Raw genomic sequence first — 26613 nt, 5'->3', positions numbered from 1 at the left:
ACCTGCATCCTCATGGACACTAGTGAGATTCGTTTCCACTGAGCCACGATGGGAACTCCAATAAATCTTTGTTCAATTTAACAAATGAATGAGTGGATCAAGTATGAGTTTCTCTTCCTGAGGCCTCACCTCCGGGAACGGACGTGGTAGCTGTCTTCCCGTCGGCGCCGCCGTGTCCGGTCACTGCTGCTTGACCAGGAGCGGCTTCTCCGTCTCTTATGCTTTCGGCTCCGATAGTGTTCATGGTAACTCCCCCGGCTGCCTCGCTCTGAAGAATGGTACCTTCGAGGATGAGGCATCTAGAAAGGAAGGATAAACAGAAATAGTGGGGCAAGCTCTGAGTTTTCAGGCGTCCCTTCCAAGGACTGACTCCTCCAGAGATGCTAAGCTGTTTTTTTGTTTTTGTTTTTTTTAATGGCTGGACCTGTATCATACGGAGGCTCCTGGGCCAGGCCAGGAATTGAATTCCAGCTGCGACTGTGACCTATACTGAAACTGTGGCAATGTCAGAGTCTTTAACCCACCGTGCCAGGCCAGGGATCTAACCTGTACCTCCGCAGCTACCTGAGCTGCTACAGTCAGATGCCTAACCCGCTGTGCCACAGCAGGAATTCTTCTAAGCTGCTTTCTGTTCTTCAATTTTTACCTGTATTTACCACCCACAGCTTCCTCTGTGCTTAATGGAGTATATATTCACCTAATAACTCTGGCTGACAGCTTTAGGAAGCTTCACTCCACTGAGTTCATTGCTCTAGTCTGATTTTCCTCAAATATGGCTTCATGACAACATTCAGGCCACAGCTCATTACAGGTGAGACTACGTAATTGACGAAGATGGCCACAGCTCATCTTTGGCTGAGATTTTGGATGGATGTGTGCGACGCTGCGTTCGCTATTGTGCTTTACTATAATGAATAATGCTTCACTATATGCTATTATGGTGTTTTACAATCATTAGTGTATCTTATCTCCCCAACTAGGCCATCTATATCCTGAGGGTAAGAATCCAGTTTTCCAGCTTTCCACTTATAGTATATATACCAAACACAAGCAAGTTCCAGGGATCTGGGTCTGGCCCCTTGAACATTTCTCACATCAATGGCCAAATCGTCCTTAAATGGTTTTAATCCAGGAGGCCCCAAGCTGCAGTCAGCTTTCCACCCAGCCCCTTCCCTTTTGGGTTAGGAAGTACCGAATAACTGCTTTTTAATTATTATCAGTACTGCCTGGCTAAAAGCCGGCCACCTTCCAGTTACTGGAATTGGAATGGCAGGGTGCACTAATTCTTTTTTCCTTCAAGGAAAGAAAATTACTGTCAGGAACCAATAAGATGAGACTTACAGGGCAGAATGAAAGTACATGGGCCAGGGACAGAGGTGCACCTTGTTGGGGGTGGCAGTGGTAGGATTAGGTGTGGAAAAGGCTTAATGATTCCAACATCTGGCTTCCATTCTGAGCTACTTCTCAAATTGAAGAGAAGGGTGGCATTTGATTCATTCCAGGCGTAAAAGGGCTTGCAGGAAGCCAAGAAGACGCAAGTACAAGATTCTCCCCGATAACCCAACCTTGCTTAACACAGCCACGCACATGTCATCTCACTACATACACAGTGCCACCAAAGTCCCTCACAGGCTTTCCTCCTTCCAACCCTCCCCCCCAACTATCTCCAGCTTACAATCTTTCTCCACTTCTAATCTTTTCCTCTCTTTCTCACTTAGAAAATCCAGAACTAACTCCTAGAGTCAAACTCTTTCCACAGCCTCCAAGTGACATGGTGGTGTCTTCCAACCTCTCCAGCTTTGGCCCAACTTTTGAGATTTCTATTCTTTCTCATCTTTGCAACCACTCCTATCTTTACTCCATCACCCCTTCTCCTACTTTGGTCCCTCCTAACTTTCCTATTGGTCTTTACCAATGCATCTAAGACAGGGCGACATTCCACCTCATCTTCCTACTCCTCACCTCTGCCACTTCGCACGTCTCAGCCCCACCCCACCCCCCAAGCTCGCCCCGGTCCCTTGCCCCCAATCCAATCTTCTCCCCGTCCGCCCCGCGGTCGCCATCTTTCCGCGCGGCCCCGCGGCCCGCCAGCCCGCGCGCTCACCGTTCTGGCGGCGAGGCCCGTGCGCTTGTCCCACAGGAAGTCCGTGATGGCGGCGGCACTGCGGCCGGAGTCCCGGCACCCCCGCGGCGACGAAGTGCGGCTCCACCCCCCCAACCCGAGACCCTGGACCTCCCGCCTCGTTCCCGGGCTCCGTTCCAGTCCCGCCCGCCCCGGCTCCGTGCCCGCCCCCAGGATCCGCTTGGCGCCGCTCGCACCGCCCCCGCCCGGGGCCCGATCCCAGCTCGGTCTCCGGCTCTGGCCTCCCCGATCCGCCGCCGCCGCCACCGCGAGCGAGCACGTACGCACGCACGCACGTCCTGCGTCGATTCCCAGCTACCCCTAGGCTCCGCCCCCCAGGACCGCGCACGCCTTCGCGTCTTAGCGTAGCTCTCTGCTGTCCGGTGAGAGCCGAGGAGGTGCTGGGGGCGGAAGCTCATGGGGGCGGGGAGAGAGTGGAAGCGGTTTATTGGGCTCGCGCTGCCTCGCCTGGTGTTCTTCCGTATCCTTCCTCAATCTTTGACCCTTTTCGTGGGACTTATGTGGCTTGCTTTGTTAGGTTTGGAGGTTGAAAGGAAGGGGTTGTGGTTTACGGAATGTCATCGCTCCGCAAACCTTTTGAAGCCTGGTGGTGAGGTGTGAGTCTCCATCATAGCCTGTTTTTGAAACAGTTCGCCTACCAAACCACAGCAAAGAGGGGTTCCCATCTTTTGTCCTGAACAAAAGCTGGTGCACGTTCTGTATATGGGGGAGGGGGGTAATGGCTTTGGAGGAAAGGTTTGAGAAATGGAGGGGTGGAGATTCAGGTGCCAAAGAAGGGGAAATCACTTGAGAACTTTGTTATATACCTACACATAATATATGATAAGTCTAAATTTGGTGAATTAAAAAAAAAAGCAGAAGACGAGAAAAACTGGGTAGAGTTACAGATGTTATAGAAGGAATTGAGCAGTAATTAGGAAAATGAAAAATAACCTGAGGATAACTATATTCAAGTAAAGAAACAGAGAGGAGTCAGGGTGGAGGATAGTCAGAAGGAATTTTTCATCAGTTGGCCAGAAATGGTTTAGGAAAAGTTTCTTGAAATAGAAGCTGAAGGGTAATGAAGGGGTGGAGAGGAAAGTGAACCTCACTTCCTTCTCCGTGTACACTTTCCCTCGTTCATTCAAAAAGCATTTATTAAGTTCCTACTCTGTCCAGCACTGTGCCAGGCTCAAGGCTCCTGTTCTTCAGAGCTTCATAGTATAATGGGAAAGACCTGTAAACAAATAATGGCAGCCTTGTGCTAAGAGCTGTTATGAACAGTGGTGCCCTGGCCACTGTAAGAAAGCTCTAGACTACAACCCTAGCTTGGGAAAGGAGAGTTATAAATGTGTTTCTAGGTTTCCTAGAGGAGATGACATCTGAACCAATGGATGGAAAGTGAATTGGAGGAGAGTGCTAGGCAGAGAAAGTATTTACAAAAGTCTGGAGACAAAGCAAAATGAAGTGTTTAAACAGAATTGGAGTCCTGGCTTTCAAGAGAGGGACTATCAGAAGGGAGGTTGTTGAAAAGAGAGGTCTAAATTTTGCAGGGCCTTGTGTTGTCATTCTAAGGAATTTAACCGTAATCCTATAGAACACTAAGAAGTTTGAAGGATATTAAGCAAGTGAGATAGCTACATTTAGATTTAGGAAGGTAACTCTGGAAGGAGAATTGGCCTGAGAGTTGAGAGACCTATTTAGACGCTTCTGAAATAATCTGGGTGAAAAAATGCTGAGGGCTTGAAATAAGTCGGAGGCAATAAGAAATGGAGATAAAGGGAAGAATTTACTTCACATACTACTGTAATTTACCTGTTCTGTTTGCGGGCGTAGACGAGCAGTGCCTTTATGGCTAGGGCTTTGTATTCATCCTTGTATCCTCAGCGGTCGCTCAGTGATGGGCCGAGTTGCTTGTGGTGAAGGTGGCAGATGAATTCAGAAATGAAATACTCGGGGGAGCAGTAACGAGGAGATCCTTAAGAATATGCCTAGGAGAGTGCTGAGAGAAAAAAAAAAGTGAAATGCAGGAAGTCCGTAAGCGTTAGGAAGGAGAATCCCCAAAGAATCCCTGCCTCTTCCATTGGTTCCCAATTCCTCGCCCTCCGGAGCCATACGAACTACAACCGGCGTCCGGTTTTCCCGCGGATCTCAGGCGGCTCCGCCTCCCCGGCACTCCGTGGTCAAAGGCACCGCAGCTCTAGGCCACGCCCTCTTGGCACTGGCCGCGTTCTCCTACGCTCCCTGCACCTGAGGGACCGCCCACATTGGCTAAGCCACACCCACCTCGGTATCCCTCCGGTTACAGGCTTTATTGGCTCCGCCCCCTCCCGGGAGGTCTCTCGGTGGCCCCACCTCCGCCCGCCCTGCCCAGCCTTCCCGCAACTCTCGCCAGGGGGCGCAGCGCAACCCCCCTGCCACCCGCGGCAGAGTCTGTCGCACACACCCCCTCCGCCGGCGCGCCGGCAGTTCCTAGCCGACTACGCCTCCGCTCAGAGCCAGCCCGGCTGCTCCCGCTCCGACTCCGGAAAGGGTCGGGGGTCCCGAATGGCCGCGGCAGGGTATAGGAGGCCAAACGTGTAGGCCGACAGGCGTCATGGAGGCGGAGCAGCGGCCGCCGACTGGGACCAGCGACGGGGCGACCCCTGGACTGGAGGCGGCGCCTCCTGCTGCCCCGGCGTCTACGACCACGGCCTCCGGTCCGATCCCTGGGTCCGGGCCCGGGCCTGAGCCCAAGAGGAGGCAGCTCGGGACGCTGCTCCAGCCTACGGTCAACAAGTTCTCCCTTCGTGTGTTCGGCAGCCACAAAGCAGTGGAAATCGAGCAGGAGCGGGTCAAGTCAGCGGGGGCCTGGATCATCCATCCCTACAGCGACTTCCGGTACTGAGGGTCCGGCAGGGAGGGCGGGGGACACAGGTCCTACCTCCACGGGCCGGGGCACGGGGCCGGGCCAGCCCCACCCTCCACAGACACTTCATTTCCGGCCCAGGGGTCCCTTGGGGGGCCGACAGTCACTTCCCCCAACCTAGCCCGGGAATTCTTGGGCAAAGGGTCCCCAGCTGGAGATCCTGGCTGACTTCTTAGGCTGGGGGCGCTGGAAGGGACAAGCAGATTAACAGAGACCTGGATTTCCCATTTCAGGAACCCGGCACCCCACCTGGACCACAGGGAATACAGGAACTAGGGACCGCTGCCTCCTCCAGTCCTGCTTGCTGGGGATCTGGGAAATTTTATCATATTTCAAGGCTCAGGGTCAATCTGAGGGAGAAACCGAACTCTGCTATCTCCCACCGACCCCATTCCCGTCCCCAGCACCTGCCTAGTTCAGCAGGGCAGGCGACCAGGGAAAATAGGGACGCTGGGGGTGGGGGAGGGGGTGTCCAGACAACAGCTCTGATCGCTGTCCCTGGTGCTGAAGGAGGAATTCGGCCGGGCAGGGCCGAGACTCAAAAGTGATTTGAGGCAGCCACGCAGGAGCACGGCCACCGCCCAGGTGACCACCAGAGAGAAGGGACGAAGAGAGGGGGTGGGGCTATTCCACAGTCCCCATCAGGCTGTACCTCCACATCAAGGTCGCTAGGGGAGGAGAGCAACCCTGTCCTTGGGGGAAATGAAGGACAGCTTTTGGATGAGGCAAGGATGTGTGCAAAGCACCCAACTTGGGGAGCAAAATGAGCAGAAAGAATGAGGTGTGAATCAAGAGCCTGGAAACACAATTGGAGACCCAGACATCATCTTAATCCACATACACACTTCCTAAATGTTCCTAGTTCTCTCATTGTCCTTTCACTCCTCTCTTCCTTACTGCCTCATTCTCACCTTACCAGTGCACCTTTTCTAGTCTCTTGAGGGTCACTGTTCTCTCACCCATTTCACCCTCAAATGTATCCCCAGAAGCCATGTATTCCTGGTATTATTGTGCTTCTTCTCTGTCCTCTCTCCTGCATCACCCGCCAGGCTTGTGACTGCCTGTGAGTCAGGCTGTGAAGATGCTCTATGGCTAGGCAAACCCTCTTTCCCTCTCCTCTCCCAGCTCATGTACAGGATTTGTCCAGTGGCCATGAAGGAGAGGAAGTGGGGATCTAGTATTTGTTGATAGAAAGCACAGCGTCTGAGGGGCTTCCTGGAGGCCTGGATTTGGAGATCACTAAGCTTCCTTCGGGGGCTGAAAGGACTGATCTTGCAGTCAGAGTCACAAGGGGCTGCGTCCTGGGTTGATGCTGCAATTAAGTGTGTCCTGGAATTGAAACCACCATAGCTAATTAGGACCCTCAGATTGTCCAGTGATCTTTGAATGAAGGCTTCACCTCACTCCCTCCTCTCCTGACCTCTTCTTTTCACAGCTTCCACCACAGCAGTGTGGCTCTCCCTGCCCATGCCCTTGCCTGGGCTCAGCCAGAGTTCCTGTGGGCATAGGGAGGTTAGGGGAGGAAAGGAGGGCAAAGCCTCAAGCCTTGCTGCCTTGGGATCTGCTGTGGGGCTTCTCAGTATGTGCAGCGCTGTCTGAGGTGCAGGACAGGGGACACCTCTGAGAAGCTAGTTCAGATGGAAGGCAGGATAGATCACCCCCACCTTGGGACACAGATGCGCAGATCCTAGCAGAGAAACAGGAACCGTAGGCCCAGCTGTGTTGGGGAGGAGGGCTGGGGTGGGGCAGGCTAGGGAAGGCGTGAAGTCCTAGACTGGGAATGGGCAGAGAGCTGGAGATGGGAAAGGCAGCAACCTCTTCAGAAATCTGGGGATAAAGGGTGGGTGAGTCATAACACCAACTACTGCTTGTACAGCACTGTCACATCCATTGTCTTGGTGCATATTTTTTCAGCAGCCCTGTGAGAGCAGCAAAGGGGATTTATCTTTTTTTAACTTAAAAAATACTTAATAATAAAAACATATAATAGTGACATATATCATATTCATATAGTAAGGATGTTAGCTATATATTACTGTATGTGAAGAATACATATATGCACACTAGGGGTATATTTAGTAGGGATATATGTAGATATATATATATGTAGCAAATATATCTATAAGGTGGGTATATATAGTAGAACAGAATATAATAGGATGTATATATAAATTATAAACCAGGAGTTCCTGTCGTGGCACAGCGAAAATGAATCTGACTAGGAACCATGAGGCTGTGGGTTCCATCCCTGGCCTCGGTCAGTGGGTTAAGGGTCCAGTGTTGCTGTGAGCTGTGGTGTAGGTCACAGACACGGCTCAGATCTAGCGTTGCTGTGGCTGTGGCGTAGGTCGACAGCTATAGCTCCAATTTGACCCCTAGCCTGGGAACCACCATATGCTGCAGGTGTCGCCCTCAAAAGACAAAAAAGACAAAAAAAAAAATTATAAACCAGACTCCCATATAACAACTATACTGACTATACTGTGGGTGTCCCAGAAGGCTTCCTACTGCTCTCACATTCCTTTCCCAAACCCACTATTTTAACTTTCTTTTTTTTTTTTTTTAAATGGCCACACCTGTGGCACATGGAGGTTCCCAAGCCAGAGATTGAATCCAAGCTGCAGCTGTGACCTGCAGTGCAGCCGTGGCAATGCCAGATCCTTGACCTCACTGCACTGGGTTAAAGGATCGCAGGGGGTCAAACCTGTACCTCTGCAGCAACCAGAGCTGCTGCGTACCACAGCAGGAACTCTCAATTTTTGTGGTCTCCATTTCCTTACTCATATTTATGGTTTTACCGCTTTTCTGTGACTCTCTAAGTAATGCCGTTTAGGTTAGCCTATTTTTGAACTTTTATGAGTGAAACCACATAGTATGTTTTGTTTCTCAGAATTACCTTTGGAAGATTCATTCGTATTGCCAAAGGTAGCTGCAGTTGGGTGGTTTCACAGCTGTATGGTATTCCGGGGCATGAGTATATCGTAGTGTATTTATCTACGGTGTTTGTCTTATTTACACTTTTCCACTGATGGACATTTGAATTATTTACAGATATTTATTTATTTATTTATTTGTCTTTTTGCCTTTTCTAGGGCTGCTCCTGAGGCATATGGAGGTTCCCAGGCTAGGGGTCAAATCGGAGCTGTAGCTGCCGGCCTACACCACAGCTCACAGCAACGCCAGATCCTTAACCCACTGAGCAAGGCCAGGGATCGAACCTGCAACCTCATGGTTCCTGGTCGGATTCATTAACCACTGAGCCACGACAGGAACTCCGAATTATTTGCAGATATGATGCAGTTATTCCTGTATATATCTCCTGAAACACGTTTTCCCTTGCATGTGTATATACCTAGGAATAGAATTGCAGGGTTGCCAGAAATGCAAATGTCTAACTTTACTGGGTAATTCCAATTGGTGGTCCCAATTTACACCTCCACCAGCTGTAAACGGTCGTTCTGTTATGCTGTATCCTTGCGCGCTTTTGGCCGAGTCAGACTTTCTGCCCTTGTGAAATAGCACGGTGGTCTTACTCCCCATCCCACCCTTACCTTAGGTTTTACTGGGACCTGATCATGCTCCTGCTGATGGTGGGCAACCTCATTGTGCTACCTGTGGGCATCACCTTCTTCAAGGAGGAGAACTCTCCGCCTTGGATTGTCTTCAACGTCCTCTCTGACACTTTCTTCCTGATGGATCTGGTGCTCAATTTCCGCACCGGCATTGTCGTTGAGGAGGGCGCTGAGATCCTGCTGGCACCTCGGGCCATCCGTACACGCTACTTGCGCACCTGGTTCCTGGTCGACCTCATCTCCTCTATTCCCGTGGATTACATTTTCCTGGTGGTGGAGCTGGAGCCACGACTGGACGCCGAGGTCTACAAAACAGCGCGGGCCCTGCGCATCGTGCGTTTCACCAAGATCCTTAGCCTGCTGCGGCTGCTCCGCCTCTCCCGCCTCATCCGCTACATACACCAGTGGGAGGAGGTGGGGTGGGGAGGTGGGCAGGGGGGCTTGCAGACTCCTCCAGACAGTGATGGGGTGGGGCTCCTGGCGACTTCGTGGGGTGGGGTGGATGGGTGGAGCTTCCAAGCGTGGATGGGTGCTCTCCAAAGTTGGAGGAAATGTAGGGTCAGAATGAAGGTCCAGGGAATGGGTCCCCAAGGTGAGAGGATGGTAGTGCAGGAGGGTGGAACACAGCTGCTGGACAAACACTTGAGGGTTACTTGGACACTGGGAGGAAGGTGTAGGAGGGGAGTTGGGAATTCCAGGGTGTGGGAGAGGCTACAGTTTCAGCTTCGGAACAGCAGTTTAGTGGTTCAGGGTGGAGGCTCTGCAGTCTCATTGCCTGTGGTCAGATCCCAGTTTTACTATTTACTATATGAGACTTGGTTTCCTCTTCTATTTTTTTTTTTTTTTTTTTTTTTTTTTGCCATTTCTTAGGCCGCTCCTGCGGCATATGGAGGTTCCCAGGCTAGGGGTCAAATCGGAGCTGTAGCTGCCAGCCTATACCAGAGCCACAACAACGCAGGATCCGAGTCCCATCTGCAGCCTACACCGCAGTTCATGGCAACGCCGAATCCTTAACCCGCTGAGCAAGGCCAGGGATCGAACCGGAAACCTCATGGTTCCTAGTGGGATTTGTTAACCACTGCGCCACAACAAGAACTCCCTTGGTTTCCTCTTCTATAAAATGACAATGTTCAATATACTTACATATGATAAATTTATAAGGATTAAAGGAATTAATACGTGTAAAGCCCCAGAACAGTGCCTGGCATATAGTAAGTTCTCAGCAAGTTATCCGTTATTGTTATTGGAGGGGAAAAGGGCTTTTGGCATTAATCCTTACGTGTGCCCTGGGGACACGGTACTGAAATGCCCTCTCTCCTCTTTCCCAGGCTATACTTGGGCAGCGTGGGCAGTAGACCTTTTTGAGTTTCTGCTGTGACACTTGCTGTGTCATTTAGGGCACATGATTGGCATCAGTTTTCCTATCTCTAAGATGAGAGTAGTAATACAGCCTCTTTTGTATTGCTACGTAAGTGTGCTGTAAAGCTCTATGCGGAGGAATAACAGCCACAGTTTTAAAATTCATGGGAGCTGGGGCTAGAGAGAGGTTCAGAGAGAGAATTATTTGCAAGGCCGGGAATGGAGAAGGACTGGCAGAGAGGGGTTCCTGTCCACAGCAGCCCCTCCTCGGACTCCTCAGATCTTTCACATGACCTATGACCTGGCCAGTGCGGTGGTTCGCATCTTCAACCTCATCGGGATGATGCTGCTGCTATGTCACTGGGATGGCTGTCTGCAGTTCCTGGTCCCCATGCTGCAGGACTTCCCTCCCGACTGCTGGGTCTCCATCAACCACATGGTGGTGAGAACTCCCCACAGCTCAGCCTCTCCTGGGCCTTCGAAGGGCTCTTCCCCTTAAGTAGGAGGGATGAACCCCGGGGACAGGAGGTGGGAGATGATGGAGAGATGACCAAGAGAGAAGACAGGAGTGGCGGGGAGGTGAGAGGAGAGGGGAAAGAGGCCCAGAAGAAGTGTCTGTGTGTTGGAGCCAGCAGGCAGGGAAGGAAAGCTAGGCAGAAACTGCAGCCCCCAAGCTGTAAAAGAGGCCCCTTCTGCCTCAGGGCCCCCCCCCCCCAAACAGAACTTCAGTTTCTCCTGGGAGGCAGATCTGAAATAGAAGAGGGCAGGCAGAAGGACTGAAAGAGAGAGAAGAGGGGGGCAGGAGGAGAATGAGGCTCTGAGGGGCATATGCCCAGCTCTACAATACACTCTGCCCCGCAGAACCACTCGTGGGGCCGCCAGTATTCCCACGCCCTGTTCAAGGCCATGAGCCACATGCTCTGCATTGGCTACGGGCAGCAGGCACCTGTGGGCATGCCCGATGTCTGGCTCACCATGCTCAGCATGATCGTGGGCGCCACGTGCTACGCTATGTTCATCGGCCACGCCACCGCCCTCATCCAGTCCCTGGACTCCTCCCGGCGCCAGTACCAAGAGAAGGTCAGCAGGGGCAGGAGGAGGAAGGGGAGGGGCGCTGGTGGCTGGGTAGCTCAACGTGGAGCCCATTCTGACATGCCCCTGTTGGATCTCCGTGTCCTGCCTTGCCCCATGTCCACTTGTCCCACGTGTGTACCTTTTCCTTATTTGGACTCCTCCTCTGCCCACGTCTGGGTTTTCCTGTGATGGTGCTATGTGTCCTCCCTGTACCCACCATTATCCACATGTCCTTCCACCTCTGTTTTTCAACCCCATGTCTGTGACCTTCCTCCACATGCTCCCCCCTGCCCTGTCCTGGCTCCACACCTGTCTCCGTGTCACCCTTCCTGCCGGCCCTCGGCTGGCTCTCCAGTACAAGCAGGTGGAGCAGTACATGTCCTTCCACAAGCTGCCAGCGGACACACGGCAGCGCATCCATGAGTACTATGAGCACCGCTACCAGGGCAAGATGTTCGATGAGGAAAGCATCCTAGGCGAGCTGAGCGAACCGCTTCGGGAGGTGGGACTGGGTGGGGCCCTGGAGGGAGGCTCTTGAGGGACCTGGCTTTGGGGATGCTCTCTGGGGTAGGGGCTGTTTGTTAGCAGAGGTACCCACAGGGAGGAGGGCCCACAGAGAGCCCCATGGGAGGTCAGGCCTTTGGGGGACTTTTCAGGGCTAAGGTTTCTCTTTTTTTTTTTTTTCTTTTTTTTTGTCTTTTTGCCATTTCTTGAGCCGCTCCCGTGGCATATGGGGGTTCCCAGGCTAGGGGTCAAATCGGAGCTGTAGCTGCCAGCCTACACCAGAGCCACAGCAACATGGGATCCGAGCTGCGTCTGCAACCTACACCACAGCTCACGGCAACGCCGGATCCTTCGCTCACTGAGCAAGGCCAGGGATCGAACCCGCAACCTTATGATTCCTAGTCGGATTCATAAACTGCTGAGCCACGACGGGAACTCCGCTAAGGTTTTTCTTAAAGATGTTACAGGGGTGTGGTGTACATGGGGAGGGGCTGCAGGGATCTCTGTTTTGGGGGGGAGATGATCCTTTGAGGGCTCATATTGCTCCGAAGGTGGGAGCTTAGAGATGGTCTCAGGCCTACTGAAGCATCCGCATCCGGTGGCAGATCATGACCCCAGGGGCGGGGCTTCCGGGGAGGACAGATGAGCTTGACTGGTGGGGGGGGGAAGAGCACCTCAGGGCAGGTGGTCCAGCCTCTCTGACAAGCCCCTCCCCTGCCCAGGAGATCATTAACTTCACCTGCCGGGGCCTGGTGGCCCACATGCCGCTGTTCGCTCACGCCGACCCCAGCTTCGTCACGGCTGTGCTCACCAAGCTGCGCTTTGAGGTCTTCCAGCCGGGGGACCTCGTGGTGCGTGAGGGCTCCGTGGGCAGGAAGATGTACTTCATCCAGCACGGGCTGCTCAGTGTGCTGGCCCGCGGTGCCCGGGACACCCGCCTCACTGATGGATCCTACTTTGGGGGTCAGCAGACCTCAGGGAGGGTCGGGGGGGGGTCTGGGGCAGAGGACAGAGGGCAACTGCTCCCTCGGTTTAGAGTCTTCACCTGGCTGTGCTGCAGGACCACAGAGTTCCAGCCCCTCCTCAGTGTTACTCAGTTAGAATCTTTGGGTCTGGAACCTGGAGTTCTGTTTTTTTAAAAGCTTCTTAAGAGATTCTAAAAAACAGAGAGAGAGAGAAAGAGGGAGATTGCAGTGCACAGCCAGGTTGAAAGTTACTGGGCCAGTGAGTCTTTTTGAATCCTTAAGCAGTGAATTCCAAGGATCCCATAAGATGAGGGAGAGAGAGGAACAAAGCAGCACTGTCCCAGGGGCTTGAGTTTTGTAGCTCCCTGATGGTATGAAGCCAGGACCCAGCCTGTGGCTGTGCAGCCTCCCAGCTGCTGCTCAAAGTGATTTGAGGTTTATCTAATCTCTCGGTCCCCAAATCACCCATCATGTTCCATTATCCAAATTGTGTTCTTTTTTTTTTTTTTTTTTGCTTTTTCAGGCCACATTGTGGCATACGGAGGTTCCCAGGCTAGGAGTCCAATCGGAACTGTAGCTACTGGCCTACACCACAGCCACAGCAACACCAGACCGAGACTCGTCTGTGACCTACACCACAGCTCATGGCAACGCTGGATCCTTAATCCACTGAGCGAGGCCAGAGATTGAACCCGCATCCTCATGGATACTAGTAGGGTTCATTACCACTGAACCACAAAGGGAACTCCCAAAATTGTGTTTCCTTTTGCCCTTTGGCACTGCTTTTCTCCTTGGTGTTCATTCAAAGGAGTTGGAAGGGTGGGTGGGGAATGCAGAAGGCACTGCCCCCGGCCTACAGTGGAGGTGGGGTGGTAATGAAAGTGGAGTGGAGGAGGTCCCTGGTGGCCTAACCGTTAAGGATCCGGCACTGTCACTGCTGTGGCTCGAGTCATTGCTGTGGCGCAGGTTTGATCCCTGACCCAGGACCTTCCACATGCTGACAGTCATGGCCGAAAAATAAGAAGGTGGAGTGGAATATCTAGAAGTCTGGGGGTCAACACAACCTAACTGTTTATCAGCTTTAATTTGGACAGAGTGAGAAGACCATGTTCTGTATGGGTCAGCAGAGCAGCTGTGCTTGGAACACTGAGGGCCCCCTGGGTGGGTGGGTGGGTGATCATTAGTTTCTCCCATCTGGGGAGGAGCCTGGGGAAACTGGGTCAGCTGCTACAGACCCACTGAGAGACAGTTCTTTGGATGGTGTGTCTGAAGGCCTCCCCCCAACTTTGGCAGAGATCTGTCTGCTGACTCGGGGCCGCCGCACAGCCAGTGTGCGTGCTGACACCTACTGCCGCCTCTACTCACTCAGTGTGGACCATTTCAATGCTGTGCTCGAAGAGTTTCCCATGATGCGCCGGGCCTTCGAGACAGTGGCCATGGATCGGCTGCGCCGCATCGGTGAGGCCTATTTCACCGTGTCTGCTCTGGGTCCAGCATGTGTCTTCACCCCATCTCCATGGCAAGGAGTCCCCAGCATCCCAGGGTCCAGGCTCTAGTGCCTTGGCATCACACCTCAGCCCACCCTAGCCCCCACAAATGCCCCCAATGGGGCTTTCACCACTGTCCTTATCACTCAGCGTCTCCTACCCCTGAGATATCACTCCGAGTTCCCGTGCCTTGAATCCTCTTTCCCTGAGTTCCAGTCCTTGACTCTCACCATCTCTGATACCTACTCCCATCTCCTGACCCTCTTCATCCAACCCCCATCTCCCAATCTCCATTCTCCAACTCCACCTCCATCCCCTTGACCTCTAGCCCCGACCTTCACCCCACTGCCATCCCTCGACTCCATCTTGTTCCCCTCATACTCTTTGATATCCAGCCTTTACCTTGGATTCCTTTCCTATCTTTCACTCCTTCTCCCTGGGATAATTTCTAGGCAAGAAGAATTCCATACTACAGCGGAAGCGCTCCGAGCCTAGTCCGGGCAGCAGTGGGGGCCTCATGGAGCAGCACTTGGTGCAACACGACAGGGATATGGCTCGGGGTGTTCGGGGCCTGGCCCCAGGCACAGGAGCTCGGCTCAGCGGAAAGCCAGTGCTGTGGGAGCCTCTAGTACACGCGCCCCTGCAAGCAGCCGCCGTGACCTCCAATGTGGCCATTGCCCTGACTCACCAGCGGGGCCCTCTTCCCCTCTCCCCTGACTCTCCAGTCACCCTCCTTGCTCGCTCTGCTCGAAGATCAGCAGGAGCAGGCTCCCCAGCCTCCCCACTGGTACCTGTCCGAGCCGGCCCTCTGCTGGCCCGGGGGCCTTGGGCATCCACCTCCCGCCTGCCGGCTCCCCCTGCCAGAACCCTCCATGCCAGCCTATCCCGGGCTGGGCGCTCCCAGGTGTCCCTGCTGGGCCCGCCTCCAGGTGGAGGTGGGCGGCGCCTAGGACCTCGGGGCCGCCCACTCTCAGCCTCCCAACCCTCACTGCCTCAGCGGGCAGCAGGCGATGGCTCTCCTGGGCGGAAGGGCTCAGGAAGCGAACGCCTGCCCCCCTCAGGGCTCCTGGCCAAGCCTCCAGGGACAGCCCAGCCCCCCAGGCCACCGGTGCCTGAGCCAGCCACGCCCCGGGGCCCCCAGCTCTCTGCCAACATGTGAAACCTTTGGGTAAGCTCTCAGGTGCAGTGGCATGTGTCCAAGGGCAGATGCCTCTTGGGAACACCAGGAGGACCTGAAACACTGCCCTATGGGAGTATCTCCCCTTAGTACAAAGAAGATGGCCTCTGTCCTCAGCTCAGGCGCCCTGCAGCCTGACACCCTCCTAGTCCACTCACCCATTCATCAAAAATACCGAGTGCCTACCATGTGCAAGGCACTGTGCCAGGCGCTGTATGTCCCCACTGCCAAGTAGAAGTGACTCCAAGCCCTCTGATGAGGTTTAGTCCCCTGGCCGTGGTCTTGCCAGGTGCAGGCCCGGCCCGTGATCTCATCTTACTAAGCACAAGTACTTGTCATCGCCATCACTGCCACGTAACCAGATGTCTCTGTTTTTCTGCCCATGACCTTGCAGGTTCTGCCTGGCATGGTTGTCTTCCCATCCTGCTAGCATAGCTGGGCACTGCCAATTCCTTGTGCCCCCACTGCTGTCAACAAATGTCTTGGGTCCCCATGTGGGCATCCAGCTTGACTGCCGTGTGTGGACCCTCCCTGTCTACACCCCCTGAACGGGAACACGGATCTCCTGCCAAGTTTCCTGCATTCTCTGTCTCTGTGGTAGAATTGCCTTTTTATAAATTGGGAGCCACCTCTTCCCTGTGCCCCTGTCCCAGTGGTGTTCCCGTTGGAGCTAAGGGATTGTTGACACCCCCTTTATTCAGTGTGCGAGCCTAGATTCCCCCCCACCCCGGGGGGGGGCAAGTGGCTGAATCCTTAGATGGCATTTTTTTTTCTTTCCTTCCTTCCTTATTTAATTATTCTTATTTATTCAATTCATTTAATAAGTATTCATTAGTATTTATTAATTTACTTGTTAATTTTATTTATTATCAATTCGTTTTATTCACCCATTTCTTGATCCAGCCCTCCCCTCCTGGTAGGGAGGCAGGAATGGGCAGGGCCCCTCCATGCCAGCTCTTGTGGTCCTTGCCCAACTCTCATCAGCAGCAATACTTGAATCCTCTCCCTATCTAGGTAGGGGTAGGAAGGGCCACCTGAGAGGAGGAGGACTGTTTTTATTTTTAGGGTTTTTTTTCTTCCTACTGAGTTTGCTGAAGGTGCAGAAGCAAGGGGAGGGCCTGAGGTATCCAAGCCTGGGGAAGGGTAGGCTAGCCAGTGCCTCTGCCTTCTCAGGGATAAGAGAAATCCCTAACCCCACCCCTCTGTCCCCGTGCCTACTCTGCAGCATCAAAGAATGTGGGACCAGGACCCCAAATCTCCTTTTCTCTTGGGTGGGGAGTTCTGGGGTTCTGGGTGGGTGTGGGAGTTTTATATTGCTTCCAAAAGCTGGGTTTAAAAAGAAAATAGAGACACTTGTTTTGGCTCCTGGTTCATGAATGGGCATAAAGTGGGCATTTTAGGGGGCAGGCGGAGGCCCAGCAAGGCATGAGGTGGGTATGAGGGCAGCCAGGGAGTAGCCTGCAAGCCTGAATGTGATAAAGACAGTGACAGGATGAGCCCACCTGGCTCTTAGGGCTCCCTGGCTTCCATCTGCCCTAGCTAGCCCAAAAATGTGGTACTAACACTGACAGTCATGATGAAGAAAGTGGGGGCACGCTCCTTGAGAAATGCCCAGATTATCAAGAAGGCCATGTTTGAGAACATCAAACTGCGTGGATATGAAATATTTTTTAAAATAAAGATTTTTGGGAGTTCCCATCATGGCTCAGTGGTTAACGAATCTGACTAGGAACCATGACATTGTGGGTTCGATCCCTGGCTTTGCTCAGTGGGTTAAGGATCTGATGTGGCCATGAGCTGTGGTATAGGTTGCATACGCAGCTCGGATCCCGTGTTGCTGTGGCTCTGGCATAGGCCGGCGGCTATAGCACCGATTCGACCCCTAGCCTGGGAACCTCCATGTGCCACGGGTGTGGCTCTAGAAAAGACAAAAAAAAAAAAAAAAAAAAAAAAATTTTGTGGAGATTGTGGACACAATTGCCCTGTTCCCTTCTCCCCAGCCTCCAGGGGTGGGAAGTCTGTTGGAATAGAATTAACCAGTTAAGCTGGGATTAAAGGCGCAGAGCATCTTAGGGACCAGTTGAGAGCATTGGATGCAGAGAATGTACGATTGGTGCTGTCAGATGGCCAGTGCTTAATTGGATACAGACTTTCAAGGCCTGTGTGAAATGGAGGGGAGGGGGCACCCAGAAGGGGCTAAATGCCGACGTGGCCTGGGGTAGTGAGGACTGAGAGTAGAGAAGACTTAGACAGGGGGCTGTAGGAGGGAGCAGAGAGGGGGGCGGGTCCAGGGCTGGCTTGGTCCAAGGGGGAGGGGCACCTCAGGTTATGCTCAGCACCCGCATGATGTTGGTATAGCCGGAGCCGGGGCGCCAGCCTGTCACCACAATCACCAGGTCCCCCAAACGGAGGAAGCCACGGAGTTTTCCTAGGGGGAGGATGGGGAGAAGAGGCTAATCAGTCACAGAGGGACCCAGGCCAAGCCTGTAATGAGAGCCAGCTATCACCCTTCACCTCCTCAAAGCCACGCTTCAGGGGTAGGATGGGCCTGAGGCAAAATGCACAGGTGGCACCGCGGGAAGGTGAGCACTGTAGTACATCAGAGCTGCAGGAGTGCCCGCGGGGTGGGCGTGGGGCATGCTGCTTGGGAAGTAGCAAGTATCTCTGTGTTGCTATGCTGATAGGAAGGGTGGGGTATGGGCAGAGCCAACTGTCAACTAGATTTCAGTTCCAGCTGCAGGGGACTGGGTCGCCTTCTCTCCTCTCACCTCTGGCTCCTTGTGTCATGCTTGGATCTTGCCACCAGGGACAAGCAGCAGCTATGCCGACTTCTTAGGCATAGCCCTGACCCCTCTCCCTCTTCAGCCTGTTTCCCCAGCCCTGGAGGCCCAAATATCTCAGTCTTAGTGAATCTCAGAAAATCTGGGGCCATAAGAGAGAGGCAAGGCCCTTTGAGTGGATGAGGAAAGTGGGGTTGGGGGACTCATGATACAAAGCCAGGGGTGGGTGGAGAGAAGGTCTATGTGGCTCACCGCTTTCGATGCCAAATTGGACCCGGCGATCCACATCGTCTGCCCAGATGTCCTCTGGAGGTTCACGGTAGAGCACAGGGAAGACTCCTCGGCAGAGGTGGGCCTGGCGGGCAGCCTGGGCAGAGCGGGTGACAGCAATGACTGCTGCCCGAGGTCGGTACCGAGACAGCAGCTGGGCTGAGCTGAAGGAAGAGAGAAGGTCAGCCCAGAATAATAAATGAGGGTTGGGTTCTCGTTCCAGATGCCAGCAATAAGCTGTGTGACCTCTGGGGCTTGATGTTCTCATCTGTAAAATGGGTATAAATACCTGCCTTTCTTAACACAAGGAAGATATGAGATAATTAAAATATATAATGAGATAATGAGAAATCTCTTTGAAAGACAGAAAACCCTTCTGGGAATGTACCTTTATCCAGCTTTAAATAACTTACAAATATTTCTTGTTAATCCTTACAATCCTATGAGCAAATGGAGAAAGTTTATAGAGCCTGAGTGACTTGCCCAAGGTGTTACAGCTAAGTTTCAGAGCAAAGGCTTGAACTCAGATCTTCTGGGACCTTCTGCAACACCTCAGCTCTGTAAGGCTTTGTGGGCTAAATGCAGAGGACCTACCTCTGAGCCTCAGGAGTCCAAAAGGCCTGGAAGCCAACACACCCAGTCATGCTACCTTCCCTTTCCAGCCCCTTCTAGCATCGCCTCTCCTGGCCTCCAGCTCCCAGAGCTACCTCTCCTCTTGCCCCAGAGTGATCTCTGATGATGAGACAAAATCCAAACCTGAGGCCCATCCCAGCCTGCCCCTGACCCAAAGCCCTGTCTTGGTGTTTCCAATGTCCCCCTCACCGGCCAGTTTTGGTCAACACAATGATGGCAGCAGCACAGCACTTGAAGGAAGCCTCCACAGCACCGATAGCGGTGACTTCAGTGGGATCCCGGCTCAGTGGTGCTGCCCGGCGCAGCTCCTCAAAGAGTTGCCGGTGGTACACTGCAGCCTCTGCCTCCCGGGCAATCTGCAGGCAACAGGAGGTCAGGCTGGGCAGAGGTATTGGGACCTGGAAGGGCTTTGCCTTGCATTCTAAGCTCCTACCGCATGCTGCATCTTTACAGCCTCCACAGGAAAGTGACCCTTGGCAGTCTCCCCTGACAGCATGATGCAGTCTGCCCCATCCAGCACGGCGTTGGCCACATCACTCGTCTCTGCCCGGGTTGGTCGGGGCTTGGTGATCATGCTCTCCAGCATCTGGGGGACATCTGGACATCAGAGCTGTAGGAGTCATAGTCTGATTGGGGGCCCACTCTGAACGACTACTTTTTTTTAATGGCCTCACGCACAGCATATGGAAGCTCCCAGGGCAGGGACTGAATCCAAGCTGCAGCGGAGACCTATACCACAGCTGCAGTAATGCTAGATCCTTTAACCCACTGTGCTAGGCCAGGAATCAAACTGGAACTGCCACAGAGACAAGCCACATCACCGACCCACTGTGCCACAGCGGAAACTCCCCTGAACTTCTTGACATCCTCACTCTCTGAGGGCCCCGAAAGCCAGCATCATAGTCACAAACTGTGTGATCCTGGCTGTTCTGTTTCCTCATCTGAAAATGAGAAGTTGCAGTATCTTTTCCTAGCTTTGTTGTTTGAGGGTCAAACGCGGGACAGCAAAAGGTGTCCCCTGACCCACAGGGCTGCCCCCAGGGCTCACTCCAGACCTGTGTAGCACAGACGACTGGCTTGCCCGCCAAGTTGCAACGGCCGATCATCATCTTCTGAGCCAGGAAAACCTTCTCGGCTGGGATTTCAATGCCCAGGTCACCTCGTGCCACCATGATGCCGTCGCTCACCTCCAGGATTTCATCAAACCTGGGCAGTTGGGGGAGTCAGGGCTGGGGAAGAGCTAGGAGATGCCAGGGAGAGGCAGGCAGGAGAAGAGGAGGGGCGATGGGATGGTTAGGGCCTGATGGGGAGAAAGAGCAAGCCTCACTTCTTCACGCCTTCATGGTTCTCGATTTTGCTAATGATCTTGATGCCCTGTCCTTCTGGCCCCAGAGCAGCCCTGACGGCAGCCACGTCGCTGGCTTTCCGCACAAAGGAGGCAAAGATGATGTCCACGCCATGCTCCACCCCAAATTGCAGGTCCTGGATATCTTGCTCAGACAGCCCAGGCAGGTCCACCTGGGTGCCCGGCAAATTCACGCCCTTCCTGCTGCCCAGGACACCGCCGCTCTCCACTTGGGTCTCCAGGCCCTCTGGACCTGTGGGTATGCAAAGAGCCAGCCTAGGTCATGGGTGAGGCCGGGGGCTATAGCCACCGCAGCAGGAACACAGGGTTTGAACCCCCAAGAGAGCGGAATGCACTGAATAGACACAGATCTGGGGAAGAAACGACTAACCCACCAGTCCCGCCCCAACCCAGGGTGAGCCCAGGAATTTGGATGCCAGGGACTCCTGGGAAGAGTGGCCAAGGGAAGAGGTGGTGGGTCTGAAGGGCGAATGCGGGGGCCGAAAGGAAAAGGGTGTGCCTCTTGGCCAGGACGGGAGGCGGATCCGCACCGATTTTCGTGACCACTAGGGAGATCAGTCCATCGTCAATGTAGATGCGGCCCCCCACCGGCACGACTCGGATGATATTGGGGTAGTCCACCCACACGGTGGTCGCGTTCCCCAGCTTCTGGAACGCCGGGTCCACCGTCACCAGCACGCGGGAGCCCTTCACTAGCTCCACTTCCGACGTCGGGCCCTAGGGGCGGGGCCACAGAAGGACTGAGCTCTGCCTTTCCCGGTCGGGACTGGCCCCTCCCCATGCTCCGCCCCATGGGCAATTGCCTCCGCGTCGCACCGCCTTCCTCTCAGTACCCTGAACAGGCGGGTCCCAGGTCGCCTCTCACCCCCTGCGGGATCCCAGTGCGTATCTCCGGTCCCTTGGTGTCCAGAGCGATGGCCACGGGTCGGTAGATGAGCGGGGAACCTGCAAAGCTCTCCACCGCCTCCCGGATGTTGGCGATGGACTCAGCGTGGTACTAGCGACCCGAACAGAGCAGGATTTCAGGGGAAGGTGGGTGGGATCTCCAGGCATCCTTTAGACCCGCCCACCTCCCCGCGGCCCCGCCCTGAACCTCGTGGGAGCCGTGGGAGAAGTTGAGTCGTGCGATGTTCATCCCGGCCTTGATCATCTCCTTGAGGCGCTCCACGGAGCGAGATGCCGGCCCTGGAACCAGAGACCCTACTCAGACAACTTTCTCCCCATCATCACCACCTTCAGAGATGCCCGAGACCGCAGAAGTCCAGTTACCTGACCTTTGTTCCCTGAGGTAATTTTGTTGGCAGTGATGTTAAGTGTTGCAGTGGCGGGGGTGGGGGCCCCCCTCAGCGTATGAGAAGAGGATGGCAGGGGGTGGGTGCCAGGTGAGGGCACTTGGGGGTACTAGGCTTTAGAAGCTGAGAGGCCTCATACTGGACTCCAACTCTCATACGGAGAGTTGCGTTCTATCCACCCCTGCTCTGACGATAAGACAGCTGCGGAACTGAGAGCCGGTTGACCAACCTCTCCCGCCCCTACCTAAAGCCCGTTCTTCCTCTTGTGCCCTGGATCGCCTTCTCACTCGTTCAGAAACAGAGTCAGCCACTCCCCAGTCCTCTGTGTCATCAGTATTTTCCTTTTTTTATTGGATCATTCCCATCAGCATGGAAACCTACTGTTATTTCTTTCAGCAAAATAAATATTCCCTGGTAGCTCGGTGCCTTGTCACTGCTGTGGGGCCCGTTGGTTCCCTGGCTCAGGAGCTTCTGCGTGCCACAGGCACGCCTAAAAAATAGTAATAATACATTCTCCTCATTCCAGTTCCCCTCCCAGCTGCAGTCTTTATTCCTTTGCACTCCTTTGCAGGAAAACTCATTGCAAGAGTTATCTGTCCTTGCTGTCTCCCCTTCCCCTCCCCCATTCTCCCTTGCACCTGCTCTCTGTTACATCTGTTCTTTTCAAGGTCACCAGGAACCTCTGTGTTGGTGGGGGTTTTGTTTTGTTTTGCTTGTTTTGTCTTTTTAGGGGCTGAACCTGCGGCATATGGAAGTTCTCAGGCTAGGGGTCGAATTGGAGCTGCAGCTGCTGGCCTACACCACAGCCACAGCAACACCAGATCCAAGCGGCATCTTCAACCTACACCACAGCCCGTGGCAATGCCAGATCCTTTAACCCAGTGAGTGAGGCCAGGGATCGAACCTGCATCCTCATGGATACTAGTTGGGTTCATTACCGCTGAGCCACAAGGGAAACTCCTCTAAGTTGTTGTTAAATCTTTTCTTTGTTCTTTTTTGGCTACACCTGCAGCATATGGAAATTCCTGGGCCCAGGGATTGACTCTAAGTCACAGCTGTGACCTACCCTGCAGCTGGGGCAATGCCAGAATGGGAACTTTCATTGTTAAATTTAAAGGTCAGTTCTCATCTTAGCTGGCCCACCAGCAGCATTTGACACACTTTTTTTTTGTGGGGGGGGCATGCCAGTGGCATGTACGTGGAAGTCCCTGGGTCAGGGATTCCACCCGCGCCATAGCAGCAACCAGAGTCACAGCAGTGACAATGCAGGGTCCTCAACCCCCTGTGCTGTAAGGGGACTCCGGACACATGTTCTTAATGACCCTCTTTGCTTGGCCTCCAGGACACTGCCCTCTCTTGGTTTATCCCCACCTCACTGGCTGCTCCTTCTGAATCTCTCTTGCTCCTCACTCCCCTTATCATTAGATGCCCCATTCTCTTCTGTCATTTTACTGTCACTCCCTTGGTGGTCTCAACTAGTCTCATGGCTTTAAATACCATCGATAGGACAGCTCCCAAAGTTGTATCTCCAATGCAGACCACTTTCCCAAACCCAGAGTTGTATATCTGATTGCCTACTCTGTACCATACTTGCATGTCTAATGCAAGTCTCAAACTCAGCATGCCCCAAAACTGACCTGATCTCTGCCCCACCGCAGTCTTTTCTGCTCAGTCGATAATGGATTCTTCTCGTTCCTCACGCCAAAAACCTGGGAGAAATCTTTGACTCCTTTTTCACCCTCACTCCTACCCCATATCCCATCCATCATTTCCTCTCAGCTCTGCCTTCAAAATACATTCAGAGGAGTTCCCGTCGTGGAGCAGTGGTTCACGAATCCGACTAGGAACCATGAGATTGTGGGTTAAGGATCCCTGGCTTGCTCGGTGGGTTAAGGATCCGGCGTTGCCGTGAGCTGTTGTGTAGGTTGCAGATGCGGCTCGAATCCCGTGTTGCTGTGGCTGTGGTGTAGGCCGGCAGCTACAGCTCGGATTGGGCCCCTAGCCTGGGAACCTCCATATGCTGTGGGAGCGGCCCTAGAAAAGGCAAAAAGACAAAACAAAACAAAACAAAAACAAAAAAAACCACACAAAATGCCTTCAGAATCTGGTCACTTCTTCGGGAGGGGGGAGGGATAAATTAGGGGGTTAGGACTGGCATGTACACACTATTATATGTAAAATAGATGGGTCACAAAGACCACAATATAGCACAGGGAAATTTACTCAACATTGTGTAATAACCTATATGGGAAAAGTATCTGAAAAGGAATAGGTATATGTATATGTACACATGATTTTCTTTGGCGTAGACCTGAAATTAACACAACTTTGTATGTCAACTCTACTCCAATAAAATTGAAAAGAAAAAAAAGAAAAAAAAGAATCTGATCACTTCTCACCAGCTTCACTGCCACCACCTGGTCTAAACCAGAAATACTGCAGGAGTGACTTCTGCCCTCATCCCCACCCCCGCCTCCAGTATATTTTCATTACCACAGCTGGGTGGGTTTGTTAAAACCTAAGTAAGAGTGTGTCATTCCCCCGACTCCAAACTCTGCAGTGGTTTCTCATTATACTTGGAGGAAAATTCAACTCAAATTCTAAAAATGACCTACTAAACCCTATAGGATCTTCCCCTCCTCCCAGCATCTTCCTTTCTGCTGCTCTTCGCCTTGATGGTTTCCAGCCTCCTTGACTTAGGGCTTTGGCATTGACTGTTCCTGTTGCCTAGAACTCTCTCCAGACATCTGCATGGCTTGTTTTCTCATCTCCTTCAAGTCCTTGCCCAGGTCTAATTTTCTCAGCAAGAGCTACCCTGCCTCCCTATTAGCACTGCCACCTCCTGCCCTTGCATCTTGACACCCCTTACCATGTTTGATTTTTCTTTTTCTCATCCATAGTACCTATCACTTTCTAAAATAATAAATACATTTCTTATTTTAAAATAATGTATTATGTTTCTTAAGTCTTGGCCCACCCAGCTAGATTGTCAGCTCCCCAAAGATAAGGGGTCTTCATTTCACTGAACAACTCCCAGGGGCCAGATGCTTGTCTGCCTAGAGCTCAACAAATATTTGTTGAATGAATGACTCGCTCAGACAGGGAGAAGTCTGAAGGAGACAAAAGATGAGGAAGCATCTTGAGAAATACCCAAGAGGTCCCGTGATGCTTCAGCGGGAATAGGGGGTGCTTACCGATGGTGGCAATGATGCTGGTACTACGAGCAGCCACAGGCTCAGAATCGATGTCCAGCAGGCAGAGGTGTTCCAGGAAGCTGTCTGCCATAGCAGCCGGTAGCTGTTGCCGCTGGAAGAAAGCAGTGCCCAGCTCCTGGGTCAGTTGGGCTAAGCTGGCTCGCCGTAGGTACCCCGCTGGCCCTGCGGTAGAAGAGGGCTGCATGGGCACCTGCCTCTCCTCCTCATCTTTTCATCTCAGCACAGCCTCAGCGCTCCAGTTTTGGTTGTCTTTTTATGAGCTGGGCATTACACGTACGTTATCTTATTTAGTCACAAGGATGCTGGGAAGCAGGTACTGTTAAATGCTCTATAATTATCTGCATTTTAACAGGTAAGGAAACAGAGGCTGAGAAAGGTTAAATAAAGTGCCCAAGGTCATACCACTCCTACGTAAGAGATAGGATTTACGTCAAGGTCTAACTCTAGGCTCAAGTTCTTGACCACCCAGCTGTCTGATCCTTGTCAACCCTGGACTTCTTACCCTTTAGCTGCTGACTTCCTGCAGCCTTAGCTTCCATTGATATCTAGCTCACAGTGACCCTTCCTTTCCAGGCCCAGAATCACCCACTTCTCCCTCCTAAAGTCCCTGTTTTCTTCCTTCCAACCTCTGGCAATTGGCTGGCCTCCCCACCCCCTTGTCTGAGTTTCCTCAGCCTGCTCCAAGCTACTTCAGGTCCTGGAGCCCCTGTAGTTTGACACAGCCCAGCCCAGGGGAAGAGGAGCCCCACTGCCAGCCGCACCCTCCATGCCACTGCACGCCTGTCTATCTCTGGGGGGTCTGCTCCAGGATATCTGAAGCATGAGGGAATGAGGCCCAGCTGGGCCGGGGATCAGTACTGCATACTGGTTAAAGTGTCACCAGCATCTCCCCTGTCACTGGAGGACCTCTGCCCCAGGGGCCAGAGTCCAGGAACCACGGGAGTACCCAGTGGCTCCCGTGCTGCAAGCTTCCCTCTGCCCTGCCTTTTGGGGCTGAGAGAAGAGGCCCAGAGCAGGATCCATTACTAAACACAGGGGCGACTCCAAAGGCTGCAAATCCTCCCCAAATGCCTCCTGGCCAGCAGCAGATATGGATTATATGTACCCCCTGCCCCACTCCTGATTTTCTTTTTTTTTTTTTTTTTTTTTGTCTTTTGTCTTTTTTGTTGTTGTTGTTTTGTTGTTGTTGTTGCTATTTCTTGGGCCGCTCCCGCGGCATATGGAGGTTCCCAGGCTAGGGGTTGAATCGGAGCTGCAGCCACCGACCTACGCCAGAGCCTCAGCAACCCGGGATCCGAGCCGCATCTGCAACCTACACCACAGCTCACGGCAACGCCGCCGGATCGTTAACCCACTGAGCAAGGGCAGGGACCAAACCCTCAACCTCATGGTTCCTAGTCGGATTCGTTAACCACTGCGCCACGACGGGAACTCCGCACTCCTGATTTTCACCCTCATTTTCCCCTTCTCTCTCTCTCTCTCTCTTTTTTTTTTTTTTTTTTTGCTTTTTAGGGGTACACCAGTGACATATGGAAATTCCTAGGTAGGGGTTGAATCGAAACTACAGCTGCCAGTCTATGCCACAGCCACAGAAATGCCAGATCCAAGCCTCATTTGCCACCTACCCCACAGCTCATGGCAACACTGGATCCTTAACCCACTGAGTGAGGCCAGGGATCAACCTGAATCCTCATGGATACTAGTCGGATTCATTTCCACTGAACCACAACAGGAACCCCTCCCCCTTCTCTTCAATGGCATCTGTTGCCCCTTCTTACCTCCTGGAGCCCCAAACAGGATGGACTTGGCTAAATCCCTTTGGGACTTAGAGATGCATGACAAAAGCCCCAGGGGTTGCATGCTCTCCTGCACTGACATGCCTCCAATAT

The 26613-nt window shown here is 53.1% G+C and overlaps 3 protein-coding genes across 28 annotated transcripts in view; 1 reads left to right on the top strand and 2 right to left on the bottom strand.

The window, feature by feature from the left end:
- The window catches only part of CLK2 (CDC like kinase 2), an 11805-nt gene extending 7520 nt beyond the window's left edge, over positions 1-4285 (bottom strand). For 6 of the 15 annotated variants that reach the window (XM_005663321.3, XM_001929111.6, XM_021089726.2 and 3 more), the window contains exons 1-2: positions 2105-2392; positions 130-299 (exon numbers count right to left, since the gene is read on the bottom strand). In XM_005663321.3, the coding sequence (XP_005663378.1) occupies positions 130-299 (170 nt within the window). In that variant the 5' untranslated portion in view covers positions 2105-2392. Of the gene's footprint in view, positions 1-129; positions 300-2104; positions 2393-3937 lie in introns of those variants that run through there. The other 9 variants (XM_085022792.1, XM_021089725.2, XM_085022797.1 and 6 more) reach the window with 4 other exon arrangements.
- Positions 2468-16866, top strand: HCN3 (hyperpolarization activated cyclic nucleotide gated potassium channel 3). 6 transcript variants are annotated; one of them, XM_013997013.3, is made up of 9 exons: positions 2468-2505; positions 4925-5002; positions 8587-9016; positions 10242-10403; positions 10823-11041; positions 11391-11537; positions 12262-12502; positions 13798-13962; positions 14444-16866. In XM_013997013.3, the coding sequence occupies exons 3-9, from the start codon at positions 8606-8608 to the stop codon at positions 15148-15150; spliced, it is 2052 nt and encodes a 683-aa protein (XP_013852467.1). In that variant the 5' UTR covers positions 2468-2505; positions 4925-5002; positions 8587-8605; the 3' UTR covers positions 15151-16866. The 6 variants fall into 6 exon arrangements, with proteins under 6 accessions (XP_013852467.1, XP_084878914.1, XP_084878912.1 ...); XM_085022788.1 differs by having other exon boundaries at positions 8587-9029; XM_085022786.1 differs by having other exon boundaries at positions 2468-2520.
- Positions 16006-26613, bottom strand: PKLR (pyruvate kinase L/R). 7 transcript variants are annotated; one of them, XM_085022791.1, is made up of 14 exons: positions 26503-26613; positions 26137-26155; positions 26012-26029; positions 25486-25523; positions 24704-24886; positions 21311-21402; positions 21083-21214; positions 20748-20934; positions 20179-20449; positions 19907-20057; positions 19285-19437; positions 19041-19207; positions 18201-18382; positions 16006-17596 (listed from the first exon to the last, which is right to left on the bottom strand). In XM_085022791.1, the coding sequence occupies exons 4-14, from the start codon at positions 25490-25492 to the stop codon at positions 17490-17492; spliced, it is 1632 nt and encodes a 543-aa protein (XP_084878917.1). In that variant the 5' UTR covers positions 25493-25523; positions 26012-26029; positions 26137-26155; positions 26503-26613; the 3' UTR covers positions 16006-17489. The 7 variants fall into 7 exon arrangements, 6 of the variants coding, with proteins under 6 accessions (XP_084878917.1, XP_084878915.1, XP_084878916.1 ...); XR_014844119.1 differs by lacking the exons at positions 25486-25523; positions 26012-26029; positions 26137-26155 and having other exon boundaries at positions 19285-19461; XM_085022789.1 differs by lacking the exons at positions 25486-25523; positions 26012-26029; positions 26137-26155.

Source organism: Sus scrofa, chromosome 4 (genome assembly GCF_054392235.1).
Source record: "Sus scrofa isolate SSC_HxYL_T2T_F1_AM1 chromosome 4, Sscrofa_HxYL_maternal_Yorkshire_Landrace_v2.0, whole genome shotgun sequence".
Taxonomy (NCBI): Eukaryota; Metazoa; Chordata; class Mammalia; order Artiodactyla; family Suidae; genus Sus; species Sus scrofa.
Note: the sequence above shows the minus strand (reverse complement) of the source record. Positions and strands in the feature narration are given on the sequence as shown.

Coding starts and splice junctions, on each gene's coding strand:
- HCN3 (XM_085022784.1), top strand. CDS start 4,719: ATGGAGGCGGAGCAGCGGCCGCCGACTGGGACCAGCGACGGGGCGACC. Junction 11,042..11,390: donor GGCGCCAGTACCAAGAGAAG/GTCAGCAGGGGC, acceptor CTGGCTCTCCAG/TACAAGCAGGTGGAGCAGTA. Junction 11,538..12,261: donor TGAGCGAACCGCTTCGGGAG/GTGGGACTGGGT, acceptor TCCCCTGCCCAG/GAGATCATTAACTTCACCTG.
- PKLR (XM_085022789.1), bottom strand. CDS start 26,602: ATGTCAGTGCAGGAGAGCATGCAACCCCTGGGGCTTTTGTCATGCATC. Junction 21,403..24,703: donor CAGCATCATTGCCACCATCG/GTAAGCACCCCC, acceptor CTCTGGTTCCAG/GGCCGGCATCTCGCTCCGTG. Junction 20,058..20,178: donor AACCATGAAGGCGTGAAGAA/GTGAGGCTTGCT, acceptor CCAACTGCCCAG/GTTTGATGAAATCCTGGAGG.